Genomic DNA, 13351 nt, shown 5'->3' with positions numbered 1-13351 from the left:
ACCCTGGAACTAAGGCATGCATACAGGATCCATGCTCAGCCCTTGGGGCTCTCCTTCTTGGGGCTGTGACCCTGGAGGGAGCAAAGACACAGATGTAGTTAGAGACATCTCACAGCAACAACAGTGGAGGCCAGTATCCTACCCTGCTGTGACTGTGTGTGTGTGCGCACGCGTGCATGCGCACTCACCCAAGTGTCCAGGAGCAGGCCTCAGAGGCAGTGTCCAACCAGCCACTCCAGTGTCTAACTATGACCTTGGTCATGTTACCACCTTCTGGCCTCTCTTGGTCTTGTTCCTTTCCTGAGCTGCTGTTCCCGTATTCAAGATCGATATTTCCTTCCCTTCTGAAAATCACAATCATATTTGTTTATCTCCAGACTTTCATTCTCCCTTCTTTAGAGATAACCAGTGATGGTTGCATGATCACATGTGTACGTTTCATGGGTATCTTAAGGGTGAAACTCATCCAGGCCTAAGAAAAACTCATTCAAAGTAATTTTTTTCTTCAGTTCCCCTCCCTTGTCTTGCATTTCTTTTCTCATTCTATCTTTTGTCTTACATTTCCAACTTGGACATAATTTTGAACATTTATTTTTAGTTATATCATTTCCTAATATTACACTAACTGCTCCAAACAGTTTAAAAGATCATTTTGTTTTTCATAATAATAACTATTCACTGGATCTGCATATGTGAACAGCATATTAACAGATGCCTGACTTAGAGGGTCTCACTGAAGTCAGGCACCAGAGGCATCCATGGAAGAAATGAACAGTGTTCACCAAGAGACAGACAGAAGGTTTAGAGACATTATTCAATAAGAACACAGGTCCAAACTCCATTCTTTGGAAGAAGTGGCCTTAAAAAAATGCCACATATCCAATTTAAACAGTACTACAGATGTGGGTCAAGAACCTCAGAGCAACGTCTCAAAAAACAAAAATTCAAGCATATTCAGGAAAAGTGCCAAGAAGCTCAACAATAACAATTACCTGAAGGAGAAGTCAAGAGAAATGCAGGCATCCCACCGAGATCTACAGATGGGGCCAGCTCTGTCTCCCAGATTCCTATAGATCCTCTAGCACCCTCAGCCCAAGTTAACATGTTCTCATTCTTTTTAAAGATTTTATTTATTCGTTTGTTTATTTATTTGGGAAAGGAGAGAGAATGAGAGGGAGAGACACATCAATGTGTGATTGCCTCTCATGTGCCCCCAACTGGGAACCTGGCCGGCAACCTAGGCATGTGCCCTAGAGGAATCGAACATGCAACTTTTCAGTCCACAGGCCGCTGCTCAATCCATTGAGCTACACCAGCCAGGGCTACATGTCCTGATTTTAAGGCCCACCCAGACCACTCTGTTGGCTATAAAATAACCTGTTTTGGACACTGCCAGGACCCTAACATATACTGCCCATTCCCCATTTTGGACTCCCAAGTTCTTTTCCTAGGCTGAATTTCTAATTCTTTGATTTCTTCACTCCAATGTGAACTTAAGCAATTCTGACCTGCTGGAGGTGGGGGGGGGGATGAGGGCGGAGATTATGTGGGTAGGAAAAAGAAATATTTACCTCATTCTGGGCGTTAACTTCCTGATACTATAGTGTGTTTGTGCCACTCTTCGCATTCATCCTTTGATAAATCTACCTCCACCTGTTTTTTTCTTTAGTTGCTTCCCTTTAGTGTTCCTCATTGGAGTAAATAATATCACTTTATTTTTAAAATATTTTTATCATTGCTTTTTAAATATTTTATTCATTTCTAGAGAGAAGGGAAGGGAGGGAGAAAGGGAGGAAGAAACATCGCTATGTGAGAGAAACATCAATAGGTTGCCTCTGACGCATCCCCAACGGGGACCTGGCCTGTGACCCCGGCATGTGCCCGGGAAGGGAATTGAACTGGCAGGTTTTCAGTTCACATGCTGGCTCTCAACCCACTGAGCCAGGGCTATAATTTTATTTTTAAAGCCTAACCTTTCACATCTCTTAGGTTCCCCATCCTATCTCTGAACACTTCAAAATTTACTCTCCTGGGGTCTAGGTTCTTCCCATGCAAAAAGGTACCCTCTTTTTGCTATTATAAAGTCCAAGTTAGCAAACATCATCATTTCTTTTAAAGCTCTTGTGGCTCCCGCCTTGGCCGGGTGGCTCAGTTGGTTGGAACATCATCCTATGCACCAAAAGGTTGTGGGGTCGACCCCATAACAATTTCAGGGCACATACCTAGGTTGCAGGTTCAATCTCTGTTAGGGGTGTATATAGGAGGTCTCCCTCTCACTCTTAAAAAAATGAAAATGCATGTCCTCAGGTAAGGATTAAAAAGAAAGCTCTTATCACTTCTATATCACCTACAGTTTCCTTCTTGTAATCATTACGTACGTAGTTCTGAATAGCAGTTCTCTTTGTCATTTCCTCTAATTTCTGAGAAATGAAATTGTCAATATGGTATCAATTTATCAGGTGCTCTACTTTTCCCGGAATGAAAACTCTCCCCAACGCTGGAAGAGGTGGCATTTCCCATTACAGCTGTATATCGTGTTTATATCTGTTCTGTAATCTGTGATGATTAGCAAATCACTGTGCACGGACCACAACGGTATTATTAGAACAGAACACACCTTTCCAGTGTCACTAGTCTCAGTGACACTTACCTACTTGGGTTAACCTTTCAAGCTTACTTTTCTTATTCATGTTACAGAGATTGATATTAGGAATGAGGCCATTCACTGATTTTTCATTGATAAATTATTGGAAGGCTCTACTACAGTATATTACTCTTTAGGTATCACAGCAGCCCCTCTATGTGGGAGCTCTTCTTAAATTATGTAATTTTATTCAGACTCCAAACCACCCTGTCATCAGCTATAATGCTTACAGTCATATATCTAATGAAGGAAGTGATAAATGTCCTCTTTTCCCCTCTCATTCCCTTAGTGGCCTGGCAGGCTTAGTGGAAATGAACACTTACAGATCCTGAGCAAGAAGCATACCGATTCCCAAATAACTATCTTTTAACTAGCACTATAGAGGCATGCTTAGAAATCATAGGGCAGAAAAGACAAAGTCAAAGCAGGGCTTCTAAAAAATAGAAAACATTTTTTTAAGTTCCACTTGCTGTTGACATAATAGACACACCTGGAGACCTTATCGATCGTGGCGGCAAACTCATTGTTATATCAGATGAACATTTAAATGATTGAGGACTGATTTTATTTGGCAAACATTCATATAGCTCTTACTATGAGATATATGTTCAAATAAATTATTAAATTAGTTATTTAATCCTTATAACAAATCTATCAGCTTGGAACTAATAGTGGTTCCCATTTTACAGATAAGGAACTGAGGCTTAGAGAGGTTAAGTAACATTCCTGAGGTCACACAGCTAGCAGGTGAGAGCTGGAATTTAGATTCAAGAACTTCAGCTTTGAGGACTTCTGGTCAAGATGGCAGCGCAGGCAGACATGGTTTGCTCTTCGCACAACCGTATCAAAATTACAACTAAAATGTAGAAAAACCATCGCTCAAAACTGTCAGAAATCGAGCTGAGTGGAAGTGTGACAACTACAGAATTAAAGAAACCACATCCATCCAGACTGGTAGGAGGGGCACAGACACAGAACAGACTGGTCCCTCACCCACGTATGGTGGATAAAAATTCGGGAGGGATATCTCAGGACTGAGGAGTCCCTGCTCCACATCACGTCCCCCAGCCCATGATTCCAGTGCCAGGAAGATAAGTCTCCACAGCTTCTGGCTTCAAAAACCAATGCTGACTGAGTCAGTGGAAGAAACTTCTGGCGCCCCAAGTAGTTTCCTTAACCCATACACAGACTCACCTACTCATACTTGCTCCCTCTGAGCGCTAGCACTCAGGTAGCAGCTTAAAAGGCACCAGTGGCATATAGGGAGAAACTGAAGTCTCTGACATCAAAGTGAGCAGAGGCCATTGTCCCTTTTCGAAACCCTCGCATCACAGAGCCAGCAAGCTGGTACTATATCTGAGACTCCATCAACCTGGCTAACGCTGTTTGACCCACCTTGGAGATCCCCAGAGGCTCTGCTTCACCCAGCTTATGGGCCCATCCAAGCTGCTTTTGCATCTGACTAGCTAACAGGTCTTGGCTCATGTTTCACAACTCTCTAAATCCTATCAAACAAGCAACAGCTGGCCTCATTGAGTCCGAGGCCCAGCACTAGTAGCAACCAGCCTAGATTCACAGCTTGGCTTCACCTAGGAATCTCCAAGCCCAGCACAATTAGCAGCCATCTCAGATTGCTTTATGGCTCAGGCAGGGTGGCCCCAGGCAAAACACAGGTGGGAGCTGACCTTGGCCTGCACCACCTGGGAACCTCAGGGCCAATGCACTCAGTGGACAGCTGCAGACCATGTTGGAGCACCACCACCCTGCCCCTGCACAGCTGATCCTTCATGGAGGGTGGAGGTTGGTGGTCAGTGGCCACAGCCAATCCTTGCAGCTGACTGGCTTGCGTAAATCCCTCTTGTTGATCTGCCAACAACAACCAAGGCTCAACTATAAGAGGAGGGTTTAGTTGTACCCATCTTGGGTGATAGGGGAGGCTGTGCCACTGGGCCCTATAGGACACCTACTTTAGGTCACATTAGCAAAATATGGAGTCAAAACAGCTCTACCTAATACATAGGAACAAACATAGGGAGGCTGCCAAAACGAGGAGACAAACTTGTCCCAGATGAAAGAACAGATCAAAACTCCAGAAAAAGAGCTAAATGAAATGGAGATGAGCAATCTATTAGATACAGAGTTCAAAACAGTGGTTATAAGGATGCTCAAGGAATTCAGTGAGGACCTCAACAGCATGAAAACGATCCAGTCAGAAATGAAGGATACACTAATTGAAATGAACAATTTACAAGGAAACAACAGTAGCGTGGATGAAGCCAAGAATCCAATCCATGATCTGGAACATAAGGAAGCAAAAATAACCAGTCAAAACAAGAAGAAAAAGAATCCAAAACAACGAGGATAGTATAAGCAGCCGCTGGGACAGCTTCAACAGGCCCAACATTTGCATCATAGGGGTGCCAGAAGTAGTAGATAAAGAGCAAGAATTGGGAATCTATTTGAAAAAATAATGAAAGAAAACTTTTCTAATTTGGTGAAGGAAATAGACATGCAAGTCCAGGAAGCACAGAGTCCCAAACGAGATGGAGGCAAAGAGGCCCCACTCCAAGACACATCATAATTAAAATGCTAAAGGTTAAAGATAAGGAGAGCATCTTAAAAGCAGCAAGAGGAAAGAAGTTAGTTACCCACAAGGGAGTTCCCATAAGAGTGTCAGCTGATTTCTCAAAAGCAACTTTGCAGGCTTGAAGGGATTGGCAAGAAGTATTCAAAGTCATGAAAAGCAGGGACCTACACCCAAGATTGCTCTACCCAGGAAAGATATCATTTAGAAGCAAAAGGGCAGGTAAAGAGCTTCCCAGACAAGAAGAAAACTAAGGTGTTCATCATCACCAAACCATTATTATATAAAATGTTAAAGGGACTTACTGAAAAAGAAGATCAAAACTATGAACAATAAAATGGCAAAATACACAAATCTGTCAACAATTGAATCTAAAAAACAAACTAAGCAAACAAGAACAGAGACAGAATCATGGATTTTGACAGTTGCCAGGTGGGAGGGGGTTGTGGGGAATGGGTGAAGAGGTGAGGGGATTAAGAAGTACAGATAGGTAGTTACAGAATAGCCATGGAGATGTAAAGTACAACATAGGAAATGGAGTAGCCAAAGAACTTATATGCATGACCCATGGACACCAACAATGGTGAGGGGATTGCCTGAGGAAGTGGGGGTTGCTAGGTGGAGGAGGAGCAAAGGGGGAAAAATCAGGACAACTGTAATAGCATAATCAATGATATATAATTTTAAAATAATGTTATTAGTGAAAATGGAAAAACAGAAATCTGCCTTGCCCTGGCCGGGTGCTCAGTCAATTGGAGCATTGTCCCCTGCACCAAAAGGTTGTGGGTTTGGTTCCTGGTCAGGGCACATACCTAGGCTGCAGGTTTGATCCCCGTGTGGGGCTTATGTAAGAGAAAACCGATCAATGTTTCACTCTCACTTCAATGTTTCTGTCTCTGTGTCTCTTTGTCTCCACCCACTTCTCTAAATGAATGTGTCCTTGGATAAAGATTGAAGAAATAAAAAAGAAATCCAACTTGAGTTTGTACCCTTAACACTACATAATGCAGCCTCTCAAATTGACTTTCTTCCTGAAGTTCCAACCTATATCAGAAAATATCTAATGAGCATGAAATATTAGTTGAAAAAAAACTAATTAAGTACCTTGTCAGATGTGTAGCACCTTGACCTTCGTAGTTTTAACTTACCCAAAAACTGCCTAATCACGAAAATGTTCCCTCCCTGTTATTTACTATCTGCTTGGTTCTCCCACGCATTTCCAACTTTCAGATTACATGGTTTGTATCTAGCCCTTGTTTGTGTATCTTTGTTCACAGACTACTTTTTGTTGGTTGTGGTGGGATTGTGGGAAGTTTGTTGATTATATCCAGGGTTAGACAAATGACATCCTTTCATCTATTTCTCTTTTAGCTTACTTATAATTCTTGCCTAATTATTTCTACCTCACCACTTTGACATCTATTCAAAGTGTAAATTTTGCCTGTATCAGGAATTAGTTCTTTTCCATGTCTCTGCATATATTTTCTTTGCTTCTTTGCTAAATATATGAATCTTACATTTTAATAGTAATTCTGTTGTAGTTACTTTCATATAGTGTGATATACTACACAAGTAAACTTACTAGGGACTCTGAGTAAATTTGTGGAGGGCTTGAATACTTGAATACTTTAGGAGGGCATTTTTATGCTGTAGTTAAGAGGCCCCCAGGAAACTAAATCAGTCAACATAAGCTAAAGACTCTCTTTAATATCTGCCTTTCTTCTGAATATTTGGTATGCTTTAAAATTTGTTTATGTTTTCCTTTCTGGTGGCTGTGACATCTCCCGGGCAACGGTACACCCTGCCTAAACTCTAATGTAGAGTAACAATTAGTAAAGAGCTTAAAAAGTTAAATTCCTTGTAAGTCACATGCCTCTAACCTCACCCGAGCTCTAACAAGCTATAATATTAAGCTGTCACTAGACTGCTGGTGACTTAATGACACTAATTATTACTCTCATAAAAACCGTGACCATAGGTGTGTAGTGTGTTTTCCTGTTGTCATAGATTCCAGCTTTCCTTGTACAAGAAATATTTAACAAAAACCCTTTTGTTCATCTTTGTGCCATGATGTTTCTCAGAAGAACTATTTTTTCTCTTCAATTTTTCTTTTTTTGTTATGTATTTTATTTTTATTTATTGTATTTTTTCCATTGCCATTTAACCCCTCATTGCCCCTCCCCCCACAATCACTACACTATAATGTTCATGATCCTTTTACTCAAAAGAACTATTTTGTTTACTGTGAGCTGTGTAAGCTTTCAAATGTAAGCATATATTCATTAAATCTTGATTGACCTTCTATTCTGTGCCAGGCACTGTGCTAGTTACTATGGCAGATGCAAAGATGAATAAAATGCAGTTCTTTGTCAAGGAGTTATAATCCTATAAATACTCACATTTTTAGTATATAGAATATTTATAAGGGCCCTAAGAAATATTGAAGACTCAGGAAGACTCAGCATTTGAAAAGGTCCCGCTAAAGACCTGGGTTTGGGAGACATCAGAGTAGAGAGAGCTGTTGAGGCTGTGGAACTAAATGAGTTCACCCTCCAAGCGGCCTTACAGAGAACTCTTTTGATCGATGACTATGCAGGCAAACTGTAGGAATTACAATACACGAAGCTCACTCAGAGTCTGAGGGAAAATATTCAAAAGGTTTGGAGGAGTTGGTCATGAGTGTAGGGACCTGAACCAGGACCTTTTTCCTGTTATCAAACCTGTGGTAACCATAATGCGATAAGATTTGCAAAGAAAGATGATATTTAATAACCAGTTAAGAATAATTGGTTAAACAAACCAGAAACATTCTCATTAGCCTCTTAATATCATTGGTTATCTCCAAAATCAAACTTCATTTTTTAATTTATTTTATTGATCATGCTATTACAGTTGTCCCATATTCTTCTCCCCTTTATTCCCCCTGCCCTGCACCCTCTCTCCCACCAGCATTCCCCCACACCTTAGTTCATGTCCATGGGTCCTACTTATAAGTTCTTTGGCTTCTCCATTTCCCATATTATTCTCAGCTTCCCCCTGTCTATTTTGTACTTCCCATTTATGCTTCTTATTCCCTGGACCTTTTCCCCAATTCTCACCCTGCTTCCTCGCCCTGCCCGCTGATAACCCTCCATGTGATCTCCATTTCTGTGATTCTGATCCTGTTCTAGTTTGCTTAGTTTGTTTTTGTTTTTGGGGTTTTTTTAGGTTCACTTGTTGGTAGTTTTGAGTTTGTTGTCATTTTACTGTTAATATTTTTGATCATCTTCTTTTCTTAGATAACATAAATGTCCCTTTAACATTTCATATAGTAAGGGCTTGGTGATATGATCTCCTTGGTGGTGATGATGAACTTGACCTTACCTGGGAAGCACTTTATCTGCTTTTCCATTCTAAATGACAGCTTTGTTGGATAGAGTAATCTTGGATGTAGGTCCTTGCCTTTCATGACTTGGAATACTTCTTTACAGCCCCTTCTTGCCTGCAAGGTTTCTTTTGAGAAATTAACTGAGAGTCTAATGGGAACTCCTTTGTAGTTGACTGTCCCCTTTTGTCTTTCTGCTTTTAAGATTCTCTTCTTGTCTTTAATCTTGGCTAATGTAATTGTGATGTGCCTTGGTTTGTGCTTCCTTGGATCCAACTTCTTTGGGACTCTCTGAGCTTCCTGGACTTCCTGGAAGTCCATTTCCTTTGCCAGAATGGGGAAGTTCTCCTTCGATATTTTTTCAAATGAGTTTTCAATTTCTTGCTCTTCCTATTCTCCTTCTGGAACCCCTATGATTCTGATGTTGGAACATTTAAAGTTGTCCCAGAGATTCCTAAGCCTCTCCTCATTTTTTTGAATTCTTGTTTCTTCATTCTGTTCTGGTTGCATGTTTATTTCTTTCTTCTGCTCCAAATCATTGCTTTTGAGTCCAGGTTTCCTTCTTGTCACTGTTGGTTCCCTGTATATCTTTATTTCACTTTCTATAGCCTTTAGTTATTCCTCTATTTTGTGACCGTACTCTACCATTTCTGTGAGCATCCTGATTGCCAGTGCTTTGAGCTCTACATCTGATAGGTTGTCTGTCTCTTCATTGCATAGTTCCATTTTTGGAGCTTTGATCTGTTCTTTCATTAGGGCCATATTTCTTTGTCTCAGCAGCCTTTTACGTAGTAAGGGGCAGAGCCTTAGGTATTCACCAGGGTGGGGCAACCCACATGGCTGGGTTTCCCTGCTCTCTGTGGGGGAGGAGTCAGAGAGAGAACGATGCTGCTTGCTCAGCTTTCAGTTACTTATCCTGCTACCCACAAGCAAATTGTGCCCTTCTGGTGCTAATTCCCAGGTGGGTGGGTTTGTGTACCTTCTAGGACCCTGTGGGGCTCTCCAATGAACTCTCCTGTGAGGCTGGGAGTTTCTCTGGCTGCCACACCCCCCACAGATTTTTCCAGAGGTTTTGAGGCTTTATTTCCCCATGTGGAACTCTAGGTTGTGGAGTCTGTTTCGCTCCCCAGTTGTTCTTCCCAGTTTATCCGCATGCAAATGCGGGACCACCCTGTCTGCCAGCGCCGCCTCTCCTGCCCTATTCTCCAGCCACCTCCTCACCACAAGTCCTTTCCACTCCACCCCAGCTGCCCATCTGCACTCCTCCGACCAGTCTGGGTGAATGTTTCTTCTTTTATTCCTTGGTTGTCAGACTTCCATACAGTTCAATTTTCTGGCAGTTCTGTTGTTTTTTTGTTTTTACATTTGTTGTCGTCCTTCTTTTTGTTGTTCAAGGAGGCAAAATCTATTTACATATGCCTCCATCTTGACTGGAAGTCCCAAAATTCTTTTTTTAATCATGAAAGATAGTTTTAATGGATTCTACTTATTTACCTTGAGAATTATGTTATGACAAAATTACATATTTGTATAATGTCCTCTTGGGAACATGAAAGTTATCTGTGACTTTGAATACCTTTATTTAGGCTTTTCCAGCTTGTAACCATAAATTTGAGTCAGTCTGTTTGATATTTTCTTTTCCAGTCTGTTTACTTATGATGTTCTTCCTCCTCTTTCATGCTGTCTATCCCTAGACTCACTCCACTGGTCAGTAAAGAGGAATCCCACCAAACATAAGAGATTGGTTTAATTCTTACAGGGTCTTTCTTTATTTCTGCTTGGAGAGTCTCAATTTGTATCTTACAGCAAAAGGAAATAAATGGGAATTTGGGCATATTAAAAACATTCTTAAAATTCTAGTTCAAATTATAAATTCCTTCTGTTTTCATCATTGTTTATAGTTGCATAATATGTAATTTAAAAGACAAAATCATGAGCTCTAGCTTTACAGTATTAATTTTTAAAAGACAATAACCAGGCCATTGAGTCTTATTGTCTTCCCTTATATGTGATAAAGAGAAAACATACTGTGCAATTTTAGTAAATGTGTGTGTATTTAAAAGGGCTGGGTGGGTCAGTTGGTTGGAGCATCGTCTGATGAGAGAGGGTTGCAGGTTTGATCTTGGGTCTGAACACATGCGAGAACCAACCAGTGAGTGCATGGATGGGTGGAGCAGCAGATCTATGTCTGTCTGTCTGTCTCTCTCTCTCTCTTTCTGAAATCAATAAAAGAAAAAAATTTTAATTTTTTTTAAAAGGCCATGGAAATGTTAGCCTATGGTATACCAGACTTTTCATTTCAGTGTTTCCCCCCTTTTAAAAAAAAATACCATGATTCCTACATGCACTGTAGATGGCAGTACTTACATGGAAAATATCGTTCATGTGAGAGATTTGAGAATGATTAGCAGATGGGAATCCTAAATGAGTAAGTTGTAATTGAAATGTTCTTTCTTTGTTAATTTTTCTCATGCACTGGATTTTTTTTAAACAATCATAAACTTTCTTTTTCACTCATGTTTCCGTTCGGTTTTCTTCCACCATCACCTGACCTCCCTCCCCAGCCCACTTTTGTTTCAGAAATCACGTTATATAACCATTTTCTCTTTGGATAGCAGTGATTGGAAACTGGGTGATTACGCACATGATAGGGTCCTGTGTCAAGTTCCTTGTAAGTATTTTTTCTCTCAAGCAGGTTGAGTGCCAGATGGCATTGCTGTAACTTCTGGTGGGGACGGGGAAAGCACTGTCGCGTGTTTCAAAAACACCTTCACTACGAATCTACAGTTCTAGTGTTGACACGTCTCTCTTTATATGGAAAGTAGTAGCTCGTTTAGGGATATAGAAAGCTCTCTCTGTCCCTGACATGGGGAATTTTTCTGTGAGATTAATTCATAAATATTTATTGACTACTAATCATATGCTAAGCACTGTACTAGGTAGGCATCCTACATTATGTACATGAAAGGACAAGTTCCCCTCAGATACCCCTTTGCAAGTGTAATAAAGTTTGGTAATTGCTATAATAGAAGCTTGTAGAAGATACAGGAAGACATAAAACAGGAATAGATGACTGTAGCAGTTCTTACAAATCAGTCACAACATACTTCCAAGTCTGCTGGCCTCAAACTTCTTCATAACACAGTACTTGAGGAAGCTGCTATTTTACTATTCAGTGAAAAAAATACATGCTAGAAGGAGCCTGTTTCTATCCGTAGCGTAGTGGGACACGTGCCTAAGAGCCTACCTAGAAGTGGTAGACGTTGTGCCACCAGCTGTATAGGGAAGGGGGAAACACACACGTGCTTATTCTTGTCTGTGTAGAAGGCTACCCAAGAATTGGATAATGTTCTTTGCCCCTGAGAAGAGGAACTGTGTGGCTAGGGAATAGGGTGAGAGAGAGACTTTTCACTGAATACCCTTTACTTATTTTGGAGTATGAATCGTGAATTTACTACCCATATAAAAATAAAGTAAACTTCACTTCCTTGGTAAATCACATTACCACATCTGAGGAGAGTATATACCAGTTGTCTTTTATTTGGTAGGTTGTGTAACCTACTAAACGAAACACATATGGGGTAGGATATTGCTAGGATTACTGAAGTATCTGTAACATTCTTTGTTTTGGTTACAGGGAACTTCCCGTTCTGTATTTTTCACAGCTCTCAACTAGTATATCCTCATAAACATCAAGTGGCTGTGAGTGGGAGTGGTTCCTCCCAGAGAAGCCAACTGTAGATATTTTTTATACAGCAGAGAACTATGTGCTTTGTTTTTGTCTGGTTTTGTTGTTTTAATGGAAATTACAGATGGGGTTAGCCAAATAACCCTGGCAGAAAGCAGACTTTTAACAGAAAAAAATATGGCTCAGTAACTCCCTTCACATTGCTCAGAATTTAGAGCAACTTGGCAGATTTCCTTGGCAAGGTGGATTGTTTGTGATATACCATGGGAGGAGTCCGTAATAGGACGTGTAGAGGTACCAACTCTCTTGAAATAAAGTTTTGTAACTGAGCCCTGGCCAGGTGGCTCAGTTGGTTGGAGCACCGTCCTGTGCACCAAATGCTGCAGGTTCGATGCTCGGTCAGGGCACATACCTGGGTTGTGGGTTTGACCCCATCAGGGTGTGTACGGGAGGCAACCGATTGATGTTTCTGGCCCACATCAGTGTTTCTCTCTCTCTCTCCCCTTCTCTCTCTAAAATCAATAAACATATTAAGTGAGGATTTTTTTTAATTTTCTAAATTTTTGTAGGTGAAATTTAAAAAATATTGGAATGTGAAGAGAAATTCCATAGAGTCAGCCATAGCCCATGTCCTTAGAAGTTCTGTATATGTTTATGAATCAGGTAAATATGATGTTGAGGGTTGTAAAGAAACAGAACTTTAGGTCTAGTTGAAACCTGATAAATAGAACAGAATGAAAATCAAGTATACACACAACATAGTATGTTATCTATTTTACATACATGCATATTTGCCAAAGCACAAAATAGTCAGTGGACATTAATTGGATAGTTTATCTTTATCAACTCTGTTTCTGTTAATTGGATAGTTAGAAACAGCTAACATTATAGTAACATGTAAGAATTTACAGATCAATTTCTGCAGTATTTATCTCACTTGATCATGTGTTCAAAATTTTATTTTGGGGGGTGGGGTTCATAGTATAATGAAAATCCTATCACCTGACTTCTACTTCCTTGTATGATTATGACCATGTAGATGCTTTTGATAGGAAGAAAGCAACTGAGTGA

General features: G+C 40.5%; 2 protein-coding genes across 4 annotated transcripts in view; both read left to right on the top strand.

The window, feature by feature from the left end:
• PRORP (protein only RNase P catalytic subunit) overlaps positions 1-13351 on the top strand; it is a 154042-nt gene that overhangs the window by 109957 nt on the left and 30734 nt on the right. The window lies entirely within an intron of this gene.
• Positions 712-1456, top strand: DPRX (divergent-paired related homeobox). The gene is given in 3 exon segments (XM_071222098.1): positions 712-924; positions 926-1144; positions 1343-1456. Coding segments are annotated over 3 exon segments (546 nt in total).

Source organism: Desmodus rotundus, chromosome 7 (assembly GCF_022682495.2).
Source record: "Desmodus rotundus isolate HL8 chromosome 7, HLdesRot8A.1, whole genome shotgun sequence".
NCBI lineage: Eukaryota > Metazoa > Chordata > Mammalia > Chiroptera > Phyllostomidae > Desmodus > Desmodus rotundus.
The sequence above is the reverse complement of the archived record's forward strand: the minus strand, read 5'-3'. Positions and strand labels throughout refer to the sequence as shown.